The sequence below is a fragment of the Erpetoichthys calabaricus genome, chromosome 17 (genome assembly GCF_900747795.2).
Source record: "Erpetoichthys calabaricus chromosome 17, fErpCal1.3, whole genome shotgun sequence".
In the NCBI taxonomy this organism is placed as follows: Eukaryota; Metazoa; Chordata; class Cladistia; order Polypteriformes; family Polypteridae; genus Erpetoichthys; species Erpetoichthys calabaricus.
In genome coordinates, this window is record NC_041410.2 from 12661771 (window position 1) to 12688720 (window position 26950).

A 26950-nucleotide genomic window follows, 5' to 3' on the forward strand; every position below is an offset into this window, starting at 1 on the left:
ATCTGCATATTTAGAAGACAAAAGACGATGACAGAGAGGTGCGAACAGATTTAAGAAGCGATTTAAGGTGGGATGGATCTACGAGTTTTTGCATAGGCTCTGGTAATTCTAGTGTTAAAGGCACTATATACAGAAGAACTAATTAAAAGAATAATTCTTGGTGCTTTTACCTGGTGTCCTGGGCGTTTGTCTTTCGGGTTAGAGGAGCGACAGTGCCCTCTAGTGGCACAATTGGTATTTTTACTGTACTGTATCTCTTTTTCTGAAACACACTTGACTTTTGTTACCGCTATGTTTTGTATTTCCTGTGCCACCAGTCTGCATTTTAGACTTTGTAGTCATGAAGTGACATTTTTCTGATAGGGGCACAGTTCCTGGAAGTCATGCTGTGTGACATCACTTAGCTGGCACTTTATAAACCAGTGCCACAGTTATGTGACGCACAACATTGTGATTCACTCTCCAAAACTCTTTCTTGTTTGTGCTTTATAATTTTTGTTTTTGTTTGTTTTGATTTTTGGGAAGATATTTTGAGACTACAGGATCCCTTCGATAAAAGAGTGGGCACAAAAAAAGGAACTAAATCATGGGTGACTGGTGATCACTGCTAGTATCATATTTAAATAATCAAATCATTACTGAAGATATGCCATCCTTAAAAAGTTCAGACTTAAAGTTGAAAAGCTATTTTATTGTACAATTTCACAATAATGAACATTTTCTATAAGGAGCTTTTACTTCTTCTCATTATTAACATGTTGAATATTTGCAAACATCTAGTTCAGGAAAATCAAAGATATGATGATGGCAGACAGCAGGGCTTTCACCTACCTTGCATCTGTAGGACTTGGGAAATGTCAAATCCTTGGCTTATCCTGACAATCATTATTCCAAATTCAAAATCAAATGCATCACTTGAACAAAAAAGAAAATAAAAATTATTTGATTGGCTCTGAGAGGAACAAAATGCTCATTTTAAAATGGGAGAAAAACTCACTGTAACACGCCAATGTAATTCTGAACATCTGTGGCACTGGCGCTTCTCCAGTTGCGCTTAAATCCTATCACCAAGGTGTTAGGCTTCAGGCGGCCTATACCGGAAGCCTGCAATTTTAAGATGAAATGTACATTAAAAAGTAAGTTTTAATATTGTTGAGTTAACTTGGGTAGGAAGGTGCCGCTCGAAAGTTCCCAAGTCATGTAAATCGCACAGTTCTGAAAATGTCCTCTAGAGGGGGAAATCGTGTCAACAAACCCCAGCTAGTAACACAGAGGGCCATGCAGAATATTCATAAAATAAAACATTTAATGGAAATGCTCTAAAATAATATGGACCTCTGTGGAATGCAAAAAGACAATCCAAAGTGAACACAGTAACAATAAAGTAATCCAAGAAAGGTCAAGAATCAGAGCAGAAGTTCAAAAATACAGAACAAGGCAGAGAGACACACAAAACTCCTTAGCGCAATCAAATGAACCACCAGGAACTGTGGGAAATCCTCGCCTTTATAGGGCTGAGAATGTTCCTGGCGGTGAGGGGCAGGAGGTCCCACCTCTTAGGGAACCACCAACAAAATGTATGGAACAGAGCAAAAGAAAATAACAATAATAACATAAAGAAAAGAATCAAAAGAGAACGAGACAGGCATTAAGTTGTACCTCAGCCAGAGAAAGAACTCTGACTAAAGCATAACAGGTTGTGGTGGATGTTTGTTATATAGCTGTTGTATTGTTTCCATTTCATGTTATAATCAGTAACTACACTATATCAACATAATAATATATTAAAAGTATTACACTCATTATCTCAGTCCTGTAAAGGGTTTCTCTCATTTCACAAGTGGTGAGGTCCTATGTAGGGTGGCCATCAGGATCCAGCAGCGCCAAGTAACAAGCAATTCATTCACTGACAGATTTAAAGTAGTGCCACCAGATATTTTACATGTCTAACACATTGGCAGAAAGCGCTGCTGCCTGTTAATAACTCACTGATCAGTTTTCTGTCATGGACAGCCAGCATTTCTTTAGAATAAACCGGAATAACAGTTTATACAAAAGAAATACAGTAAGAGAAATTGATGACAATGAGATCTTCAGTCTATTTTAGTTGGACCCCATCTACTCATTTCCAAACTCATTAATCCAATTCAGTTTCAGGAAAGCATCAGCCTATCACAGCCGAATCTGGCATAAGGCAAGAATCAAACCAGGACGGGGTGCCAGTCTATCACTAGGCCCAGTCACCTCCACTCTAGAGCTACCAGTCAACATGACAGGCACACCTGGGCTGACACTCACACTTAAACCACTGGAAGAAGTTAGCAGCAGGGCTAACCACTGCACCTCCCTGCTGCCTTTCTTTCAGAAATGAATCCACTCATTGGCCATTAATGCGCTTCCATTAGGAAATCTTAGTGGAAACACCTACTTGAAGAAGGCTTTTGACGCCATCACGGAAGGTATCGCTGGCCACGGCTGCATAGAAGGCTTTCCTTTTACTGTTGTTCAGCCAGGTTTGATTCTTCTCCATAGAGATGTTCATTTCTTTAACCATTTGCTTCCGGGGTCCCTATTCATGAACAGAATAAAGAAGAAGAAACTTTGGATGATATCCTCATGAACTTCAGGCATGTAAATACAAACATAAATGATAATGTCGTTTAAATGGAGGCTTTAAGCAAACATTTTATAGGATTGGGCACCAGACAGACAGACAGGCAGGACACTAAAAGAAAGAAAGAAAGAAAGAAAGAAAGAAAGAAAGAAAGAAAGAAAGAAAGAAAGAAAGAAAGAAAGAAAGAAAGAAAGAAAGAAAGAAAGAAATGTTAAAGGCACTATGTAGTAAATAAATAAATAGGATAGATAGATAGAGATAGATAGATAGATAGATAGATAGATAGATAGATAGATAGATAGATAGATAGATAGATAGATAGATAGATAGATAGATAGATAGATAGATAGATAGATAGATAGATAGATAGTAAAGTCACTATATTCTGTAATAGAATGATAAAGAGATATATAGTAAAGGCACTGTACAATAAATAGAAAGATAGATAGGAAAAACACTATATAATAGATAGATAAATAGTGAATACACTGCAAGACAGAGAGATCGTAAAGGCACTACATGATAGATAGATAGATAGATAGATAGATAGATAGATAGATAGATAGATAGATAGATAGATAGATAGATAGATAGATAGATAGATAGATATGAAAGGCATCATATAATAAAGGGTTTTTTGGTTGGAAAACAATGAATATTTATTAAAGTCTCATTCAACCTTCTTCGGTGTTTTCCTACGTTCCTTTGTGCAGCTGCATAAAACATATCATCTGTACCACACCAGGAAGATCGATTCTCTTTATACCTCTTATTAAACACCACAGAGAAGTGCAGTACATTTTGTTTTTTTTTTAAATGTGACTTGCTACAAATTTTCCTCATGAGGACACACTAAAAGGCCCCATTGTGCACATTACTGGTGTGACCTGTAGGGGGCGTAACAGCACCCCAAAGCACAATGTCACCAAGACAGCCCAGTTTCAAAATAAGCGATTTTTACTTTCACAAAAGTACCTTCGCATGTTTGTTTCTTCGGCACACCATACAATTAATGCAATTCCTTCTCTCTTTCCTCCTTCTCCCCTCTCTCCAGTGAGTGCTGTCCGTCCTCGTCCCAACTCTGACTCCCCGAGAGAGGTGAGATGCCTCCTTTTATGTTCGACCCAGGAGGACTTCCACTGCCATGGCATTATACTCTGGATGCACTTCTGGATCACAGAGAATCACGGCGAAACAGTGAAGTCCTCTCCTTGAAGTGCACCCTGGGTACCCTGTCAGGGTTTACCCTTCCAAACTATCCCAGGCAACCGTGCGGGTGTCCAAACTGGCCCCCAACTGGTTACACTGGACTTCTAAAAAGTTTTTTTTAAAAAGGACGTACATTTAACAGTAATAAAAATAAAATTAGGCTCACTCGTGACAAACTTTGGGCCACCCCTTTTATGAAATCCTGGCACCACTGTTGGGCCAAAGGTGCCCCAGGACAACATGCCATGGACAGAATGAGCAGCATTAGTCATGATGGATTGATGACCCCTCAGACATGAAGGAGAACTCTGATGACGCAGCTTTGTGCTCCTTCTTACGGGAGCTGATTAGAAAGGGCAACTACAACTGGTACAAAATTCCAGTAAGCATATAAAGCACAGATCCCTTTTTTACGAGGTATAGTTTAGTGAGAGCAGAAGACAAAGAGTATAGAAAAAGTAAATACAATAAAAATGTTTCCACTTCGCATGCAATTGCTCACACATGGAATCTCAAGTACTGTATCTTTTACTGGGTCGGTGAGGCTGGTGTTGTCTATTTTCATTCCCCCAATTTGTTGTCTATTTTCATTCCCCTAATTTTGTTTGTCCTTCTTATACCCAAAATTCTGGTCATCCCGGTGAAACAGTTGGACTGGGCCAGTCACTCGGGTTCACAAACACCAGACCCTGCTGTTTGCTTGTGGGCAAGTTTGAAAAGCATGGGCCACAATAGCAAATCTGAGCCTTCTACACCAACATGCAAACATTCAGTAAGCTTTATGAAGGACAAAATGAATGTTGATCACTTTAGCACTTTAGAAAAAAAAATACTCACTGCAAACACTTGGCTGGCGAGGCAGAGTCCGTAGCCCTTGGTGATTGAGTGGGCTAAGTCAAGTAAAGCTGGTCTCGTCCTTGGAGCGGCGGTTAAAACGATACACTGAGGCCTGAAACAAAACCAAGAAGCAATTATGAAGAGTAAATGAGCTAACAGCACCAGATTGACATTATTACAACCTGATGTAGGCGATCGCACAGTGAGACATGTATTTGGGTGGGAGTATCATAATTAAAACAGCAAGAATTTCATACAATATGGAAGAAAAAAAAATGTATGAATAAGAAAAGATGGAAAACACTCTGGAGTGAACTAAGCAGCGACAGACACATGAAGACACAGGGCCAGGAAATTAATCAAAGACAAGGTTCGAAAAATGGGGATGTAATCGAGAATAAAAAAACTTCACTTGCGTTAAAAACAGAATGTTAGCCAGGAGTCCAAGTTGGGAAAAGACAGCGAGGGTCTGCAATCAGAAGCACTAAGAAAGGCACACACATAGGATTTTATATCAAAGACAGAACGTCAGCCAGGAATCAAAGTCAAAAAATGACAGCAAGTGATCACAAAAACCAGAATGTTAGCCAGGAATCAAACTCGGAAAAGACAGCAAGTGACGACAATGAGAAACATTAACACATGCACATAGGTTTATATATCAAAGACAGAATGTTAGTCAGGAATCAACGTTGGGAAAAGACAGCAAGTGATCGCAATTAGAAGCATTCAGAAATACTCACACATGGGTTCTTAAAATCCAGAATGTTAGTCAGGAATCAAACTTGGAGATGAGAGCAGGGGTTTGTAATCAGAAACACTAACAAAAGACCCATAGGACTTTATACCAAAGACAAAATGTTAGCCAGGAATCAAACTCACACAATGACAGCAAGTGATCACAAAAGCCAGAATGTTAGTCAAGAAACAAACTCGGAAAAGACAGCAGGGGTTTGTAATAAGAAACACTAACAAACACACATAGGACTTTATACCAAAGACAGAACATTAGCCAGGTATCAAATTTAGGAAAAGACAGCAAGGGTTTGCAATCAGTAGCATTAAGAAAGACACACACACTGGATTTTATATCAAAGACAGAACGTTAGCCAGGAATCAAAGTCAAAAAATGACAGCAAGTGATCACAAAAACCAGAATGTTAGCCAGAAATCAAACTCGGAAAAGACAGCAAGTGACGGCAATGAGAAACATTAAGACATGCACAAAGGTTTATATATCAAAGACAGAACGTTAGTCAGGAATCAACGTTGGGAAAAAATAGCAAGGGTTTGCAATCAGAAACACTAAGAAAAACAGAAATGTTGGCTTTCACATCAAACCCAAAATGTGAACCAGAATAGATAGCAAGAGTTCAGAATCAGAAACATTAACAAAAGACATGCATGTAAGGTTCTTACACCAAATCCTAAACATTAGCCAGGAATCAAAAGTCAGGAAAAGAAAGTAAGGCTTCATAACTAAATGCACTAAGAATGACCCGCAAATCACGGAAAGTGAACAGAGTGGTGTGCTGGTATTTAAGTTATTGCATCATTCCAACAGATGGCTCATCACAAACAGCTGAAGTAATGAAATGCCCTGCATTTGTCATTCCAACAGATGGCGCATCACAAACATCTGTAGTAATAAAATGCATTTTATTTTTCATTTCAACAGATGGTGCATTTTATGTACATCACCAGTACTGTAATCCATCCATCCATCCATTATCCAACCCGCTATATCCTAACTACAGGGTCACGGGAGTCTGCTGGAGCCAATCCCAGCCAACACATGGTGCAGGGCGGGACGCCAGCCCACCGCAAGGCGCACACACGCACACACACACCCCCACACCAAGCACACACTAGGGACAATTTAGGATCGCCAGTTCACCTAACCTGCATGTCTTTGGACTGTGGGAGGAAACCGGAGCACCCGGAGGAAACCCACACAGACACGGGAAGAACATGCAAACTCCATGCAGGGAAGACAGTACTATAATAATATTCGATTTAAATATGACTAATTGTTACAAAAATATGTAATAAAGAAAACTGGAATAACAAACTTGTTGATGAAATGGATAGAAAACTTAAAAATGCTTCAACTTTCAAACCTGCTAACCAAGTCTCCGAACGCACCTTAACGCCATGGTTACACCACGTAGATAATTTCTTACCGGTTGAAATATGGTGCCCCAGAATAATAAATTGTGTTTCACTTCAAGCAGCTTGGCACATCACAAATCAGTAGCTCGTTGTAATGGACTCTTAGTTTTAAATGTGACAGAAATGGCTGTTGAAACACAAAGAGCTATGGAGTGTGTGTGCAGTTTATCAGAGAACTTGACACACGTCTTGCAAAGAATGTGTGGCTTAAGGCACTCCTCCACTGACTTAGAATACAAATAACTCATTTAAGAGCAAAACTGCCATTTATCTGGACATCTGTAAGAGTGGAGAGAAGCACATGTAGGTGCTGTGACCACATAAAACAGTTGAGTTGAAGATCAGAGGAGCTCATTTTTTTTGTAGAAAATATGTGGAATTAAACCAAGAAAAAAAGAGCAGGCACATGCTAACAAAGCAAACATTAAAACCAGAAACTGAAGTCAACCCTCTTGAAAGCAGAGGTCCTAACAGGTTCTTGTTTTATTTTCTACCAACTAATTGGATGGTTGCCAATATTCAAATTACTTTGCTTATTGTTATTATTTATGAATATTATCAAGAATACATTATTTAAAATGTATCTTAACTCCTACCTGTCTTTTACTCTGTGTAACTGCCTGAGGTTATAGATGTAGAAGGGAAGTTGGGGAGAAAAGTTATGAAGTACAACACCTTATAAACGGTGGTAAGTCTATGGGATTTGAGGCATTCTGATAAAGGCTGCACATTAAAGAACACAAAACGAGAAAGTCGAGAAATATGGAGCTCTACCAGGACAAAACAGGAATGCTGTAGTGACCATACGTGAAAATGACAGGGCCAATATTGTGGCGTGAAAAGACATGAATATAATTCAACAATCTGAAATCTTAAGACTAAAGCCGTCTTGTCTCAAGAGTTTAAATTCACCAACATTTAAAACATTAATGTAAGAAGATATGAAAAAACACAAAGTCAGGAAAAATGACAAACAAATGCGGACAATGACACAGACAAACGTTGCTACCTAAAATTTTTCACGTGATCCTCCACGCCAGTCAGCACAAGGGCGTCATTGAGAGCGTTGATGTAAGTCAGAGCTTGTGCCGAAGAGCCCCAGTTCACATCTGTGCAATGGAGAAAAGTAGAAAAAGTTAGTGGAATAATGGATGGGGTGTCGTTCGCCGTCATGTCATTGTCTAACCCACTTAATCCAAACCTGACGGCGCCTATCCCAGCTAGCACAGGGTGCAAGGCAGGAACAAACCCTGGACAGGGTGCTAGTCTATCACAGGACAAACACACACCAGTGCCAATTCAGTGTTGCCAGTCCACCCGACTAGCATGTCTTTGGACTTTGGGAGGAAACTAGAGCACCCGGAGGAAACCCACAGAGACTTGGGGAGAACATGCAAACAGGGAAGACCCGGGATGCAAACCCCTGTCTCCTTACAGCGAGGTTACCACTGCGCCACCATGCTGCCCATTTTGTTCACTGCAGTTATCATTTGTTCTTTGTTTGTCATTTTTCAAGTTCTAATAACTTTTTATCCTCGTGTTTATTTATTTTTGCGGCAGCATTTTGTTTCTCGGGGGCGCTACAATTTTGGTTCATTTTTACAGTCTGTGGACATTTCTGTTGCTTCCAAGTGACAATCACAAGAGTATTTTAAAATGCCCAAGTGCTACTCCTGGCATCTAAAATTTTGGACTGTAAACACACAAACTCAGTCGTAGCTAGTGGTTTAGGGATCATGCGTCGTGCATTCTGGGGGGATTATGAGATGGGTAGCCATAGCAAAGAGTGACATGATCGTTCATAGCAAACCAAAATGGCACAGAGAAATAAATACTAAAATTTCTTTACTTTTTTAAAACAAATCCTATCTTTATATATAATACGCTACCGTGGCTGTCCGTTTGTCTGTTCAGGATTTTAAATCACCTGTAGCTCGCAAACTGTTTGAACGATTGACCTGAAATTTGGAACACACATACTACATGACGTCTACCGTCCGCTTTCGGGGTGATGATTGACCTCCAAGGTTATTCTGCTTTTTATTTTATTTTATTGTAGAATCAACTCTCGGCAGCAGCCAGCAGGGCGGCGTACAGGTGCCGTCACTTCCCCTACCTCTTTTTTTATCTTAAATCATTTTTGAGGCAGATTGAAGACTTAAGTGCCAGCTTAAGTGAACAATTAAGGAAAACTTACTAAGTAATTGCAACACAAACACTGACTTAATCAGTTTTAACGTGAAAAGATGCCGACAAATGAAAAGAAGAAGCGGGCCGCTAGGGTGGAGAAAAGAAGAGCCGCTCAGGAAGCAGCAAGCACATCAACCTCTGAGCAAACAAATGCTAAACGTACAGAGCAGTAGAGTGTACCGTGTTAGCCATAGATTGATACGGGAAAAAGTAGGGTGAAATGACACCTTTTATTGGCTAACTAAATAGATTACAAATGCAAGCTTTCGAGGCAGCTAAGGCCCCTTCATCAGGCAAGGTGTAACAAAGAAACTGAAAAATACTCTAGCTTATTTTGGGACAGCAAAGTGATTTTTTTCTTTCATCTTAAAAACCTTTTTGTTCAAATGTTAGCAAAATGAATACACCTGAGATGAATTAACCCTGGAAGAAGAGAACAATGAACTAATAAAATGTACAGATAAGATAACCATCACTAGATAAAGTCCTGTAAGGTTTTTTTGAAGTGCATTGTCTGTAAGATAGGCCACTAATGTAGTCAGCAGGTCAATCGGTCACATATCTGGTCATAAAACTCTTGTCTCTGTTCACACCATTTTGTAGAGTGTTTAATTTAAGCATAAGTTTGTATTCCCATTCTCTCCGCTCCTGTTGGAGCTTGAAATTACCCATAAGCACAGTGACCCTCAGATCCTTTATGCTGTGGCCATTACTGTTAAAGTGTGCTGCCACCGGAAGATCAACACTGTTCTGATTAATATGAAATTTATGTGAGTTCATTCGCTGGCGCAGTGTCTGACCACGTACAGAGAAAGAGTAGGAAAACTAGGAATGCTCAAGTCGAGTGTATTCGCTGCACGTTATCGTGCAGTGTACAATTACTGGTAGGATAATAAATGCCAGAATCAGATTCCTGTGGGCTGGCACTCTGCCCGGGATTTGTTCCTGCCTTGTGCCCTGTGCTGGCTGGGATTGGCTCCAGCAGACCCCCCGTGACCCTGTGTTAGGATATAGCGGGTTGGACGACGATGAATCAGATTCCTTGGGTCAAAGATTTACAGCGTCAGCCAGTTTTTAACAACACAACAGTGTCTCACCTGGTTTCTTGACTGTCACGTAGATGTAGAGGAAGATCTCAATCGCATAGGTGATGAGTGCTGCCCACCAGTTAATGACAAACATCACCCCACAGCACAGCATGGCTCCAAACAGAGAGACCCACATGTTGTAATACTTATAAGCGGGTCTCCACCCTGCAGAAGGAGAAGTGCTCAGGGTTAGACGCTGCTTGTTCAATAGGATTTTAGACTGTCACATGCTAAACTCAAAAACAACAACAACATCCATTCATCCATCTGCCCACAGCAAACCTGGAGGGTGGTGCCAGTCTAGCACAGGGCACACTCACTCACTCACAGAGATGTGGAAGGAGGTGACCAGACAGCAGCAGTAAGTACTTCACCATTTTACCCAAAGGTACACGAGATAATAAAAATAACTGCAGGACCCGTGTAAGCGGACTGCAAACAGAAAACATAAATGAATGACAATATGTTAACGGTATTAATATGTGTACCAGTAGATAATAAACATTCCAATAAAACTTGATCTTTATCAAGCTTCACTTTATCACTTCAAGCAGTGCTTTGCCTTGAAAATCTTCTTCTAACGATCATGACAATTTTGTAACACCTCACAATGCTTTTTGTAATAAACTGATTATTAAATTCTCTTCTTTAAGTAGATTCCAAAAGGCACTAACCTGGAGATTTGGCGTAGGACGCGTGAAAACACGAGAAGTTGATGAGGGCGTATGAAGCCAAGAAGAAGTTGGATATGATGGGGGCGATAGTGTTCAGCTCAGCTGAAAAACAGAAATGTACACCAGACATCACAGTATTATGTTCAAGCAACCCATCCGTTTTGTGAATCTACTAAATCCCTTGCAGCGGATCAGTATATCCAACTTTGGACCCAACCCATGTTGGGTCAGAATAAAAAACACCAGTCCACACGAAAGTGTTTTGAGATGTGAAAGGAAATGGGAGTACTTAGAGAAAGATCTATGCAAAAATGAGGAGAACGTGCAAGCTCCACGTTGACAATGACCAGGTGGCAGGATTTGAACCCAGGACCACAGAGGTGTGACCGCTAACCACTGCCACCACAATGCAACTGAAGACATACCAGCCTGTCTATGCCTTAAACCTGTGGTCATTAAACTGGAGGAGGTTTCATCCTGCAACTGATCGTGTTACACCAAATCACATTTGTCATGTCATGTCACATAACTTAACATCATGTCATGTCGTCTCACGTCATAACACATCACATTCTCAAATCCAATTCTTACATCTAGTTCAGTGTCGTGTGAGGCCAGGGCAAACCCAGGATTGGCACCCTCCCCAAGGCTCTTTCCTACCTTGTGCCCAGAGCTGGCAACATGGGCTCCAGTCCTGTGTGGCCCTGAACTGGATATACTGAACAGTATGTGTTACAGTGGTGCCTTGGTTTGCGAGCATAATTCGTTCCAGAAACGTACTTGTAATCCAAAGCACTCGTATATCAAAGTGAATTTCCCCATAAGAAATAACGGAAACTCAGATGATCTGTTCCACAACCCAAAAATATTCATATAAAAATGATTAATACAATATATAAAGTAAAAATACATAAAACAAATTAACCTGCACTTTACCTTTGAAAAGAATCGTGGCTGGTGTGAAGGGGACAAGATGAGGAGGAGGGTTATTGTGTAGGATGACTTTGGCTCAAACTAACGGAATCCTTGCTGTTTGTTGGCTCACTGGAATCTTTTTCTTTTTTTGCGACTTTAACAAGGAACTAATCCAATGACAGTTGCTTTTGCCTCCTTTTGAGAATTTCGCGGAAATGTGACATTGCATTGTCGTTAAACAGATTCATCGCTCGCACACAAAATAAAAAATGCTTTACGCGCACACACACACATGGTCCCTATGCTATAGTAAACAGTATCCGCTCGTACAGGTTTTGACTATATGAGTGAGGCACACCGACTGAAACCGAGCATGGGAGACGATTACCCTCAATCCCGCAGTAAGAGAGAGAGAACTATGGGCTCAACTGTGATCACGTGACGCTTGGCAGACGGAGCGTATACGTACTAATCGTATCGTAAGACCTCGCTCGTTTATCAAGTTCAAATTTATTAAAAATTTTTCCCCGTCTTGCAAAACACTCGCAGACCAAGTTACTCGCAATCCAAGGTTTTACTGTATATTATTTGCATAAATACATTGCAACCTTAATGTCACATGCAAGTGAAATTCTTACTTGCATGTGCTGATCAACATGCAACACATCACTACTCTCCAACATAATGAAACTTACATATAAAACGTCTACACGTGGAAGTGTGTGTCTGTCTGTCTGTCCGGCCCGGAAATGCGGGGCTATAGCATGAAGCTCAAAGAGCCAGCAAGGGGGCCCCAAGTTAATGAGTCGGAAGAAGAAAGAAGTACGAGGCTACAGCATGAAGCTGAAAGAAAGCGACGTGACACCTCCAACAAAAGACAAACAAGACAAAAACTTGCTTAGCTGCTGAGAGACGGGGTGGGCGAGCACATCCACAAAACGAAACCTCTGAAGAAAAAGAAACTTTCTTAGCCGCTGCTAGACAAGGGGGGCAAGCACATCCGCAAAACCAAACTGCCGATTCTGCATGTCAAGTTTCTAGTAGCCCAGGCTTTTTACAGCATGGGCTTACACAGCTAGTTTCTAATAAACAATTTGAGCTTCCAGCCTACCCAGCATTCATTACACTCACAATGTGCATTGCTAAGTACGTGCACTTAGAGACACCTTCAGGGCTCTAGCCAGGTAAAAAAATTCCAGCCCAAATCAAAAGTCGTCACTCTCAGTAACACAATCTCCTTTTACAACCGCAGTTCAGAGTGACTCCTCCTGGAAGATCAATGACTTCACTTCCGCTCCAACCCAAGAAAGAAGCCCTGGTGTTATGAACTAAAGAGTTCTCAGGCACACAGCATCCCAAAAACACTCGCAATGCCCACTAGAGGGGGAAAAAACCTTGAAACCCTGGCTAGTGAGGCAAAGTGCAAATGCGGAATTTTTTTAAATATAAAAATATTTATTTTTACTCTGGCAAAGAAGGCAATTACATCAAATTAAAAAATCCCAAAAGCAAACACAGTCCCAATTCAAAATCCTAAGAATGGTCAAAAGACTGAGCTCAGAGGTCCGGAATAATTCAGAAATCAACAAAAACCACAGAATAATCACCAGAGAAACTCGACAGTACATATACTCACAATGAACCACAAGGGACTGTGGTTTTCCTCAGTATTTATAAGGCTGAGAACAGTCCCTTGTGCTGATGGGTGGCTGGCCCCGCCTCTTGGGGGGGGGGGGGGTACGGCCCACACAACACAAGGAGCATCGCAGAAGACCATGGTGGCACTCCAAATCTTTATAATGACTCTTTTTATTTTTACAACATATATTGGACTAAAAATTAAAAACTACCATTCAAAATTTGCTAATTAGGGAAAGAATAACAAGAATAGATAGATAGATAGATAGATAGATAGATAGATAGATAGATAGATAGATAGATAGATAGATAGATAGATAGATAGATAGATAGATAGATAGATACTTTATTAATCCGAAGGGGAAATTCACATACTCCAGCAGCAGGAAGTTCCTTCTCCCATTTGACTTATTAATTCTTAATTTTGACTGCCGCTGTTAATATAACTTAAGTAGCAGTAATCCACCTTAATAAACAGATACATGTCTATGTGTGTGTGTGTCCATCCAGTTGCTATGTCTCTGTCATTCCAGCAGATGGTGCATCAAAAACATTTGTAGTAATAAAATGCATATATATATACAAAGAGGACTATTTCATTTATGTTGGGTAGAATGCCCAGAGGGGACTGGGGGGTCTCGTGGCCTGGAACCCCTGCAGATGTTATTTTTTTCTCCAGCCATCTGGAGTTTTTTTTTGTTTTTTCTGTCCCCCCTGGCCATCGGACCTTACTCTTTTTCTATCTTAACTAATGTTGTCTTATTTTAATTTCTTATTTTGTCTTTTATTTTTCTTTTCTTCGTTATGTAAAGCACTTTGAGCTACTTTTTTGTATGAAAATGTGCTATATAAATAAAATGTTGTTGTTGTTGTCATTCAAACAGGGGGTGCATCACACACATTTGTAGTAATAAAATGCATCATATCTGTCATTCCAACAGGGGGTGCATCACACACATTTGTAGTAATAAACTGCATTGCATTTTCTATACCGATCATAACAGATGAATCACACACATTAGCATGGTTTTTAAGAATCCCATACCAAATGGCATATACAGTAAATATGGCACCAAATGCATTACATTTGTCATTCCAACAACTGGTGCATCACATGCATTTTACTACTGCAAATGTTTGTGATGCACCATCTATTGAAATGAAAAATGCTATTTTTTTTTTACAAGATGTATTATAAAATACATTCCAACAGATGGTGCACTGTAAACGTTAAATCTTAGGTCTACATTGATTACTTAGACTTTTAACTCGTCTTAGATCAGCAGCACAGTTACTTCTTTCCTAAACCTTCATTTCTAACTTACCAATGAGAATGAAAGCAACTGCAATGGCAAATGTTAAAACATATCCTCTGATTGGCTCATTGTTTTTCCCATGGCCCTTAGCAAAAAAGTAAAGTGCCTTGTAGATGTTATCCTTGCAAAGAGCCTGTGTGGACAAATGTAATAATGAATAAATATCACAGCAAAACAATAAAATACACACACATTAATAGTTTATATTCCTTTGCTTTCACTTGTCTAACACCCACAACAAAACATTTTTTCTTGGCCATTTTGGTGGGTACCAGACCTGGTGTAAAGGTAATTGAGGTCTTAAAGTGCTCGGGAAGGTAGAGATGCAGTCAAAAGAGTCCCTTGAATTATTATCATAATGGAAGGACTATAAGGTGTGCACAATTTAAGCTTCCCAACTCCCCACTAATGTAACTGCTGGCAGCAGGGGCTGTAATTGAGACCGTTGCAGGGCTATCTGGCTGTTTTGTTAAAGATGAGCCAGCAGTCTGACCAGGATATCTGGGGGAGTCAGAGGGAGCTCTGAGTAGAAGACCCCCAGGAGTTTGAGGGTTTATGTCTGGTGCTTCAGAAGAGACCAGAAGTGCCCTGTTAAGTACTTCAGGGATCTGACTTAAAAGGAGCCAATGGCCATTGCTCCAGTAAACTGAGCATCAGGAGGGGACAGTGGCTGTGAGGAGGAAGAAGAAGAAGAGGAGAACAAGAAGGGAGAAGGTGGTGTAAAAGGTCTTTTTATTTTGCCTTAGTGCTTCATTTTTTGTGTTTTTGCCTCCAATGTCCTATACAATACTTTGATATGGACTATAGTTGTAATAAAAGCCTTTCATTTCCTTATATTGTTATCTTCTTTGACATTTTTTTTGGATTGGGGGACTGCAAGACTGCACCCCACAGGTTAAACTGGATATGATACCCATTCATTTCTGGGCACTCTCATGCAAGCATCTCATCACTAACAAACACAACCTACACATGAGTTGTGGTAGGAAGCTGAAATCCCGAACTTCTGACAGAGGAACTCTATCGCACCGGTGTTAACAGCTGTGCCACCCTGCCACACACTTTCTTGTGTTGTTTAATTTTTTATTAAATTCCATATAAATAATACAATGTTGCCGCCCCCAACCCCAAAGAAGGTTTCAACAGAAATAATATAAAGCATTCACAGAAGCCCACAGCCAGAATTAGACCTACCTGGAATACTTTGGGGGCGCTAACAAGGGACGCCAGGGCTGAGGAAAGTGTGGCTGAGAAAATGCCTGCTGTGATTAAAGGCCCAAATCCAGACACCATGCTCATGACCTGTAAAGCAAAGCAGCAGAAAGGGCATAAATGGTTAACTGTGTACTCTGCATCATAACTAATGCGATGCAATCAATAGCTGTTTCTTTTCTGGAAGGGCATTTGTATTCATATAAGTAACACACTGAATCAGAATCTCACAGAATCTTGGAGTAAATCACACATACCTCCTTCACATCAACAATGAATCTTTGTCTTGCTGAAAATATTTAATATTAGTTTGCTTTTTACAATGCCTGTCTATCTATTGTCATGCATGGGCACCTGAGGATCACATTTTGGACTCTGCTGATGCTAGCGATACCACTCGAGGGTGAGAGGGGGCGCTGTTGCTAACAGCATCATCTTCTCTTCTCGCCACGATGCCAAGAGCACTCCCAGTGAGGGCAACACAATGTCCTAAGCAGCCCCGCCCTTTCCAGTCACGCCCACATAAACTCAGACATCCCAAGAAGGAATGGTCACATTTGGGAACAAGACCCTTTATATGAAGGTCATTCCCTGATCTCTGATATACTCGACAGAGCCCTCTCTTTTAAGAAGCCACATTGCCCTTAGTGGCATAAAGACCCCTTTTTTTCTGTCATTGTTGTGCCCCCCCCCCGCAACTGGTTAATTTCTGATTTTTGGACTCTTACATTAAACAGGGTGGCCCGATTGGTCCTCCAAGTATTCCTGAGCCCTCCTTAACTCATTTGTCCCCCAATACTATCAATAAAAAGTACTGAATGTTTTCTCATTTTATTGTTATAGGGCACTGAATGCCAGTGGATTTATTTTTGTCTCTTTTGACATGAACAGTAAATCACTCTTCAATGTCGAAGTGAAAAAGATCTCTGTAAAGTGCTTGAAATTAATTACAAATATAAAACAAAATAAAGGATCTTGTAAGTATTCACCCCCTTTGACATGACACTGCTAAATCCTCACAGGGACAGCCAACTGATTTTAGAAGTCACCTCATTAGCTCAGTGGAGACCACCTGTCTATGGGGGGTCACTTGATAGCAGTCTAAATGTGGAGAGGTTGGGATTCAGACCAGCAAACTTTGAATGCTTAAGACAACAACTCCAAATGGGTGCCCCATCAGAGGGATGCTGCCACCCAGCTTATAGTAATGATGGGCGATTTGGGAACGATTTGTTCGTTTTCAACGAATCTTTTCAATGTATCATATGAATCGGTTCAGTGGAACCCTATAGGATTAGTGCTAAAGAGCATGTGTGCCCTGAGTGACGTTGTCGTCATCATCTTCTGTTTCACTGCCGCTGCCCCCCACTGGATGCTTAAAGCACATGTGCAAGAATCGCCTGACTCATGAGTCTCGACACATCTGATTTGTGAACGAGTCACCACACAAGAATCAGTCTAACAGTTCTCATTCATGTAATCTGTGAATGAGTCAATACCTGAGAATCAGTCTAACGTTTCTCATTCATGTAATTTGTGAACGAGTCAGTACCCAATAAATCAGTCTAACAATTCTCATTTATTTAATTCATGAACAACTCAGTACCCGAGAATCAGTCTAACGTTTCTCATTCATGTAATTCGTGAACGAGTCAGTACCCAATAAATCACTCTAATGATTCTCGTTCATGTAATTCGTGAACAAGTCAATACCTGATAAACAGGTCTAACAATTCTCTTTCATGTAATTCGTGAATGAGTCAGTACCTGAGAATCAGTTGAACGATTCTCGTTCATGTAATTCGTGAATGAGTCAGTACCCAAGATTCACTCTAACGATTCTCATTCATATAATTTGTGAACGAGTCAGTACCCAATAAATCAGTCTAACAATTCTCATTCATTTAATTTGTGAACAAGTCAGTACCCAAGAATCAGTCTAATGATCCTCGTTTATGCAATTTGTGAAGGAGTCAGTACCAGAGAATCAGTCTAACGTTTCTCGTTTATGTAATTTGTGAACGAGTCAGTACCCAATAAATCACTCTAATGATTCTTGTTAATCTGATCTGTGAATGAGTCAGTACCCGATAAATCAGTCTAACAATCCTTGTTCATTTCATTTGTGAACGAGTCAATACCCAATAAATCAGTTTAACGATTTTCGTTCATATAATTCGTGAACGAGTCAGTACCCAAGAATCAGTCTAACGTTTCTCGTTCATGTAATTTGTGAACGAGTCAGTACCCAATAAATCAGTTTAACAATTCTCGTTCATGTAATTTGTGAACGAGTCAATACCCAATAAATCAGTTTAACGATTCTCGTTCATGTAATTCGTGAATGAGTCAGTACCCGAGATTCACTCTAACGATTCTCATTCATATAATTTGTGAACGAGTCAGTACCCAATAAATCAGTCTAACAATTCTCATTCATTTAATTCGTGAACAAGTCAGTACCCAAGAATCAGTCTAATGATTCTCGTTTATGCAATTTGTGAATGAGTCGGTACCCGAGAATCAGTCTAACGTTTCTCGTTCATGTAATTTGTGAACGAGTCAGTACCCAATAAATCACTCTAATGATTCTTGTTAATTTGATCTGTGAATCGGTCAGTACTCGAGATTCAGCCTAATGATTCTCGTTCATTTCATTAGTTAATGAATCATTACAGGTTTCAAACTTCTCATTCATGTGTGATTCTGCAATGTAATCTTAAATGTGTTAAAATGCCTTGTGTACAGAAACAGGGCAATGGCATAAGAATTATCATGTTAAATATATAATGAATTATATAGTTATATGTAATTAATCTTAAATATATACTATTGATAATAAACCTGAATTAACAAGCAATAATAATAATTCCATATTTATATATACTGTACACATCTGTACATATATATGACACTAACGTATGATTTAATAAATTTCATACTTGTGATGCGATCAGGGGTCAAGGAAAGAAAGAATCAACCCTGTCAATGGAATCAAAATGGCCATCACTAGTGTACTGGGGTAAGACATGGCCCTGCACGTCAGTCTCCCACTGTCCATTCATGATGCTGGGTAAGGAAGCAACATCCATCCAAGTCAGAATACCTGCACATCTCGTCCTCCATTACAATGTATATACAATATGTGCTGTCTCACCTTATGGCTTTGTGTTTCTTTTAAATCAAATCCATATCTACCCTTTGCCCACTTAAGGAGGCTCATTTCGGGGATCAGTCAATCATAAATGTTTAAAAGTGGACCAAAAATGGTGTCTCAATGTAGTTTTTAACATCACAGTTTCACTCCCTGTTGCAGGCTGCAGTGACAACATGTTGAGCTGGATTGATTAGGCTTTCTAATCCACAGGATCTTCCTCCTCCAGTTTTTTCTCCCAGCATGCCACACCTGCTAAACTCCAAGTGGGGGGTTATTCCCAGGGGGACAACTAATCTCCATGCATAAATCACCCCAATAGTGCATCTGCTCTGAGGTCCTCTATATTCCCAAGATTCTAATTCCTGTCACAGAGCATGAACTCAGCAATCTTGTAGTGGAACCTCATTTTGGCCTCTAATAGCCAAAATGTCCTTGTATTTGGTCACCACCCACAGCGTGTCTTCTTAGTTAAAGACCAACCAGTAAACTGAAAACTTAAACCAAAGACTCTGCTCCCACTTCACCATCATAATCCACAAAACTGCCACGGCAGGCCCGCTGATCAATCCTCTGCCTTTAGTCATGAACACAACCCTGGGGTCCTTAAACTGCTGCAGTTTGTGTCACCTCTTAGTTGAACAAAAACTGTTTTTATATATTTACCTGAAAATTGTTCATCAGCCCAAATTTGCATTTCTCAGAGACGCAGGACGAAAAATCATATCCCAGGTAGCAGGCCGCTGAGCCATTGCAGTTCATGCTGGCTTTGATGGTATCGTTCATACTTCCTGTGGCGTCACGCACAACCGTTGAAGCTGCCATTGTGACAAAAGAAATTGGGGACAAGAAAGGATAAAAGGGTTGAAGGTGGTAGGCAAAGCTGAGAGGGCACCCTCTAACTTACCTTTTATCTCATTGGAGAGGAAACTTTAGACAGAATTGTAACTTCCTAGTGTTTACAGGGTTGATAAAAAGTATGCACCCCCCACCCCTTGGAAGTTTTCATATTTTATTGTTCTTCAACACTGAATCCCAGTGGATGTCATTTGCCTTTATTTGTGTCACTGTTCAACAGAAGAAGATGCGTTAAGGTCAACGTGAAAACAGGTTTCTGCAAAGTGGTCTCAATTAAATAAACACTAAATAATTGATGTTGTTAAGTATTCACCCTTTTCAGGTCAGTATTTAGTAGATGCCAGCCGTGACAGCCTTGTGTCTGTGTGCACAGCTCTCTCTTTCTCTATCAGCTTTGCACACCTGAACTCTTCCATTTTTTCCTATTCTTTACAAAACTGCTCCAGCTCTAAGTGAAGAGCCATTTTCAAGTCCAGCCACCCATTCCAAGTTGAACTGAGTTCTGGACTCTGACTCAGCCACTCCAGGACATGCACACTGAGAGTGGGTGTAGGATGCTTCATAACTACTTCTCACATCCAACACAGGGGTAGGACAAATTCTTATAATAACTAATCAAACCTTTAGTGTAATCTCTAGGAGTCATTCTGTGATGCTTGATAAATACAAGCACCTGACTCGGCCACTCCAGGATATTCACAGTGATGGTTTGAGCTGTTCCTGTGGAGTTTTGGCTTTATGCTTGAGGTTGTTGTCTTTGTGGAACACAAATCTTCTCAAAAGGCACAGGTTTCCTGCAGACTCCATCAGGTTTTCCTCCAGCTTTCATTCACCCATTCTGTTTCTCTTCTCAGTACTCAAATGTGCCACCTGCTGAGTGGTTTTGCCTGCCTAAGGTAAAGTCATCTCTGATGGAGCATCAAAGGAATCGCCGAGTAGATGGGTCCTTTCATCGGACTAGATGGCCCAGAGCTGACTCAGCTATGGAATGGCCAATAGGGGGAGGCAGCTTGATGGTCGAGGTCTCCAGGACTCTAAACAAATCCAAATCATATTATGTGATATCACCTACTGTTGAATTCAGCTCTGTACTTGTAATATTTCTATTTTACTGTTATACTGTATTGAGAATTACTTGTATTTTTTCTGTGTATTGTATTGTATTGACCCCCCTTCTCTTTGAGACTCACTGCATGCCCAACGTACCTGGAAAGGGGTCTCTCACTGAACTGCCTTTCCCAAGGTTTCTTCCATTTTTGTTTCCCTACTAGGGTTTTTTTTGGGAGTGAGTTTTTCCTTGTCTTCTTGGAGAGTCGAGGCTTTGCTGTCAAGGGGCAGGGCCTTTTAAAGCCCATTTCGGCACTTCTTGTGTGATTTTGGGCTATACAAAAATAAATTGTATTGTACTGCTGCTATGCAGTAAGGAGACTGTGGAAGATTGTGGGTTCGCTTCCCGGTTCCTCCCTGTGTGGATAGCGCTTTGAGTACTGAGAAAAGCGCTATATAAATGTAATGAATTATTGTTATTATTATTGTATTGTATAGGGTGGTCCAGATCTAATTATGCTATTTTCATTACACTATAACTTAAGTTTATTACATAGAGAATTCACAGCACCTGCCCTGCACATATTGATTTCACTTAAAATTCTTTTTGTTGCCGATAGATGGCAGCACCTGCCCTGTATTCCAAAATGGCGGGGAGATGATTGTCAGTTGCATAATTAGATCTGGACCACCCTGTACTGTAGCTTTGCCCTCACAAGCCTTTCAGGGCCTGCTGCAGAGAAGCATTACCACAGCCTGATTGTTGCCACCACTGACAGGGATGGTGTGTGTTTGTTAAAAATGTTGTGTCCAGACATGGTGTTTAGCTTAGTTGTTCAAAAAGCTCATTAGACCATAGAACCTTTTTCTATCTGAGTTCAGATCCTTCCATGTGCCTTCTGGTAAATGCTATCTGAGATGCCCTGTAGGTCTTTTCTCTTGGCCACTCTCACATAAAGGTGTGACTGGCATAGCACCTGGGCACAGATGTTGTCTGAACATTCTCCCCAGTTTGATCCACTGCAGCTTGTCACTCCTTCCAAGTTCTCAGGATTCCCTTGATGGCCTCCCTCACTTGTCTTCTTCAGTTTTTGTGGACGGGCTGCTCTAGCAGATTTCCAGCTGTGCCACACCTTTTCCATTTCTTCATGTGTGATTCAACTGACTATTCACTGATGAGATTTTCTTGTCGCTATCCTTTGACTTGTGCTCTTCAGGAAGTTTCTCTTACCATTCTTTTGTCTTTATTGTGTAGGTAAGGCCACCATTACTGACTCACCAGCCACATTCAGGTGCGTTTAGGCAGAGGGGTGGCTCTGTGGCTAAGGCTCTGCGTTGGTACCTAGAAGGTTGCTGGTTGAAATCCCATTTACTACCAGAAGGAATCCCACTCCATTGCTGCTCAACCTGAAAATTGCTCCAGGGGTGCTGTACAATGGCTGACCCTGAACTCTAACCTCCAAAGGTCATGTGAAAAGACCATTTCCCCTCGGGGCTTAACAAAGTATATCAAATCAAAGGGATTTGCTGCTGACTGCTGACCTCCACTGAACACATACGGTGACTTCTGAAACCAGTGGGCTGTCATATTAAAGTGGGTGAATACTTATGACATCAATTATATAGTCAGGCAGTCAGCCATTATCCAACCAACTATATCCTAACTACAGGGTCACGGGGGTCTGCTGGAGCCAATCACAGCCAACACAGGGCGCAAGGCAGGGACAAACCCTGGGCACACACACACACACACACACACACACACACCCCAAGCACACACTAGGGACAATTTAGGATTGGCAATGCACCTAACCTGCATGTCTTTGGACTGTGGGAGGAAACCCACGCAAACACGGGGAGAACATGCAAACTCCACACATGAGGACCCGGGAAGCGAACCCAGGTCTCCTTACTGCGAGGCAGCAGCGCTACCACTGTGCCACCGAGCCACCCTATCAGTTATATAGTGCTCTATAACTGTAATTAATTTAGACCACTTTTCAGATTGACACAGTAAGAAGACCCAGGTTCATGTCCGGGTCCTCCCTATGTGGAGTTTGCATGTTCTCCCCGTGTCTGTGAGAGTTTCCTCAGGGTGCTCTGGTTTCCTCCAACTGTCCACAGACATGCAGGTGAGGTGAACTGGTGACACTAAATTGTCCCTAGTGTGTGTTTGGTGTGTGTTTGCCCTGTGATGGACTGGTGCCCCCATCCTGCGTTTGTTATTGTCTTGCGCCCTATTATAGTTGGCATAAACCGTCATCCATCACAACCCACACCCCCAAATGACCCCGGTCTGGGTTAAGCAGGTTAGAAAATGACATGACATGACAGTTTGCAGAGATCTGTTTCCCATTGTGATATTAAAGAGTCTTTTTGGTGGATTTGTGTCAAAAATGACAAATGAAATCCTTTTGTGATTCAATGTAGTAGAACAATAAAATGTGAAATCTCCCAAGGTGGTGAGATGGCTGTACTGATTGGTTTCTATCGGTTGAAGCTCAATAGTCTGCAGATTAATTGTTTAAAGCCACAAGGGGTTATAATTGGAAAGAAATCACAGCAGTGGGGACCGACACATAGCTAATAATTCACTATGTGTTAAGTAAGGTAAGTTTATGGAGGTTCACTCTGTGAGAGATTCTTGAACTTGGGTAATCCAAATGACATTCACAGGAGGTCTTAACATATCCCATCAGCACAAGACTGGAACCAGAGCTGTGAAGGACATCAGGGCCCACTTGTGCACTCATACACCCATACCAGAACAAATGAGAATCACCCATCAACTTAAACAGCTTGTCCTTAGGGAGGAAAGATCACAGGGAGACATGATGGTGGACCCATAAGGCAGCAATGCTGACCACTACACCAGGGTAGCTAACTGGCACTGCTAACTTAAATCCATCAAGTGATGTAGGCGGCTGTATCACCCGAGGGGTGCCATTTGTGAAAGTTAAAGTGTGCCCTGCACACTCCAGTTATCAAGGGGTACCATTTGATCCTTCAAGTTTAATAATACTGAATGCATGCTATTGAGGATGGTGTTTTTGTAACTTGGGAATACACCCACCGCTCCCCGCCGCATGCTATGGACACCGAGGGGCGCTGTTTTGTTAACTCAAGGGGTGTTGGCTCTGGACATCAAGGAGGACACCCCCCCCCATCTCAGTCCTAGAGGTCTAATAATACTGAATGCATGCTATGGACACTGGCTAACATTTTGGAATACAGTAATCCCTCCTCCATCGCGGGGGTTGCGTTCCAGAGCCACCCGCGAAATAAGAAAATCCGCGAAGTAGAAACCATATGTTTATATGGTTATTTTTATAATGTCATGCTTGGGTCACAGATTTACGCAGAAACACAGGAGGTTGTAGAGAGACAGGAACGTTATTCAAACACTGCAAACAAACATTTGTCTCTTTTTCAAAAGTTTAAACTGTGCTCCATGACAAGACAGAGATGACAGTTCCGTCTCACAATTAAAAGAATGCAAACATATCTTCCTCTTCAAAGGAGTGCGCGTCAGGAGCAGATGTCAGAGAGATAGAGAAAAGCAAACAAATCAATAGGGCTGTTTGGCTTTTCAGTATGCGAAGCACCGCGGCACAAAGCTGTTGAAGGCGGCAGCTCACACCCCCTCCGTCAGGAGCAGAGAGAGAGAGAGAGAGAGAGAGAGAGAAAAACAAAGGAGCACAAATCAATACGTGCCCTTCGAGCTTTTAAGTATGCGAAGCACCGTGCAGCATGTCGCTTCAGGAAGCAGCTGCACAGAAGGTAGCAACGTGAAGATAATCTTTCAGCATTTTTAGACGAGCGTCCGTATTGTCTAGGTTTGCGAACAGCCCCCCTGCTCAATCCCCCTACGTCAGGATCAGAGAAAGTCAGCGCAAGAGAGAGAGGGAGAAAAGTAAGTTGGGTAGCTTCTCAACCATCTGCCAATAGCGTCCCTTGTATGAAATCAACTGGGCAAACCAACTAAGGAAGCATGTACCAGAAATTAAAAGACCCATTGTCCGCAGAAATCCGCAAACCGGCAAAAAATCCGCAATATATATTTAAATATGCTTACATATAAAATCCGCGATGGAGTGAAGCCGCGAAAGGCGAAGCGCGATATAGCGAGGGATTACTGTACCACCCCCCCTCCCCATCACCCTGTGTGCTACAGACATCAAGGGGTATGGGCTCTGAACACCCAGGAGGGCCCCCCTCCCCATTTCAGTCCTTGAGGTCACATAATACTGAATGCATGTTATGGACACCGAGAGGGACTCCCCACCTCAGTTCTTCAGTTCTAATAATACTGAATGCACTGAGGGGCAGCATTTCTGTAACTCAAGCACTGCACACTCCGGAACTTTATACCCACAACACCACACTATGGACACCAAGGGGTGCCACTCTGGTAATTCTGTGTGCTCCAAACATCAAGGGGGCTTCAACCAGCACTGAGTAGCAGTGTCCTGGAAAAAAATCCATTTAATTGCTTCTTTTTTTCGCCCCCTCCAAATGGGACTGGCTGACCCCTGGCATGGATAATTCAGCACTTACCTACACAAATGGCAACACCGAGGTAGGCGAGTGTCGTGATTAAGATTGCCAGCATGGTGCCTTTGGGAATTGCATTTTGTGGATCCTACAAAAGAACACATTAAAGGTTGAGTTAGTCTGAATGTGTTGTCATGAGTGCAGAGTACAGCGAAATTCTCACTTGTAACATTACAATGGATTTTGGGACAAAAACTGAATGATAGCCATAACTTGCATTCTAATCTTTAATTGTCCACTTTGGTTAATTATGTGCCCACTGTGGCCTCTGACGGAGTGTGATCTGTAAGATCAAGAGGTCACATTTTCCATGTTTATAGAGATGCCATTCTCCACTTGACTGTTGTAAAGAACTTCTGTTTGGTAAGTATGTGCCCACTGTGGCCTCTGACGGAGTGTGATCTGTAAGATCAAGAGGTCACATTTTCCATGTTTATAGAGATGCCATTCTCCACTTGACTGTTGTAAAGAACTTCTGTTTGGTAAGTCGTTGTGACCGTCCAGTTCGGCTGGTCTCCTCTGACCCCTCTCATTACAGAATTGCCCTTCATTGGGTGATTTGTGTCGGCCACCCAATTCTCTGTAAACTCTCGAGGACTGTCACGTGTCAAAATCCCAGCACTCATCCTGTGGTCAAAGTCCCCAACATCAGGCGTCAAGCAAGCCCACTTTTCGACTGTGCCTGTATGTCGTATGGACATGTTTGGTCAGATCTAAGCCAGCAGGTGGACACCATAGAGGTGCACCAAGAGTGTGAATGTTATACATTTTACATTGTTACGGGAGTACGTACCTGACCAGACGTCAGCAGAGCTGACTCATCACCTTCAACACTCTAACCTACTCAAACTCCTTACATACACAGCCAATAAACAGGTCAACCTAGAATGTATCAGACCTCTGCTTTCAAATATTTTTTGAGTAATTTCTTCATTATCTAATGGACATACCATTAAATCACCAGAGATGTTGGCTCCTGCCAAAATTCCTGTGGCTGCAGGGAAAAATATAGCAAAGACGGAAAAAAAGCCTTCTCCATCTCGAAAATCAGGTCCAAAATTTTCAGCAAATATAGAAGCTGAGGAGAGAAACAAATTGGATAGAAAACATTTTTAATAATAAATATGTATATAAATGAACTGTCTCAATTTAAAAAAAAAAATATAATGCCATGCATGTGCCTTGTGCCCTGTGTTGGCTGGGATTGGCTCCAGCAGACCCCCGTGACCCTGTGTTCGGATTCAGCGGGTTGGAAAATGGATGGATGGATGTGTGACAGAGGATCACCTTACTGGCTTATCTGAGGTAAGAAATACCACCTCGGGCCGAAAGAGGGCACTGCTGCTAATGGTATTGTCTCTTTTATCACCTGGGCAACTGACTCCGCCCCAACAGGTCAGAGTACTATAAGAGACTGGATGCCCCAGAGAGAGACTTCTCAGTCTGGAGAATAAACTGCCCAAATTCAGGTG

General features: G+C 41.4%; 1 protein-coding gene across 3 annotated transcripts in view; it reads right to left on the minus strand.

Annotated features, from left to right (window-relative positions):
- Positions 1-26950, minus strand: part of slc12a1 (solute carrier family 12 member 1) — a 105174-nt gene that overhangs the window by 30734 nt on the left and 47490 nt on the right. For all 3 annotated transcript variants that reach the window (XM_051920665.1, XM_051920664.1, XM_051920666.1), the window contains exons 8-19: positions 26429-26556; positions 25482-25566; positions 19686-19837; positions 15848-15955; positions 14663-14786; positions 10785-10886; positions 10120-10275; positions 7842-7941; positions 4661-4772; positions 2429-2569; positions 998-1104; positions 832-914 (exon numbers count right to left, since the gene is read on the minus strand). In XM_051920665.1, coding sequence (XP_051776625.1) covers positions 832-914; positions 998-1104; positions 2429-2569; positions 4661-4772; positions 7842-7941; positions 10120-10275; positions 10785-10886; positions 14663-14786; positions 15848-15955; positions 19686-19837; positions 25482-25566; positions 26429-26556 — 1398 coding nt within the window. The remainder of the gene's footprint in view (positions 1-831; positions 915-997; positions 1105-2428; positions 2570-4660; positions 4773-7841; positions 7942-10119; positions 10276-10784; positions 10887-14662; positions 14787-15847; positions 15956-19685; positions 19838-25481; positions 25567-26428; positions 26557-26950) is intronic.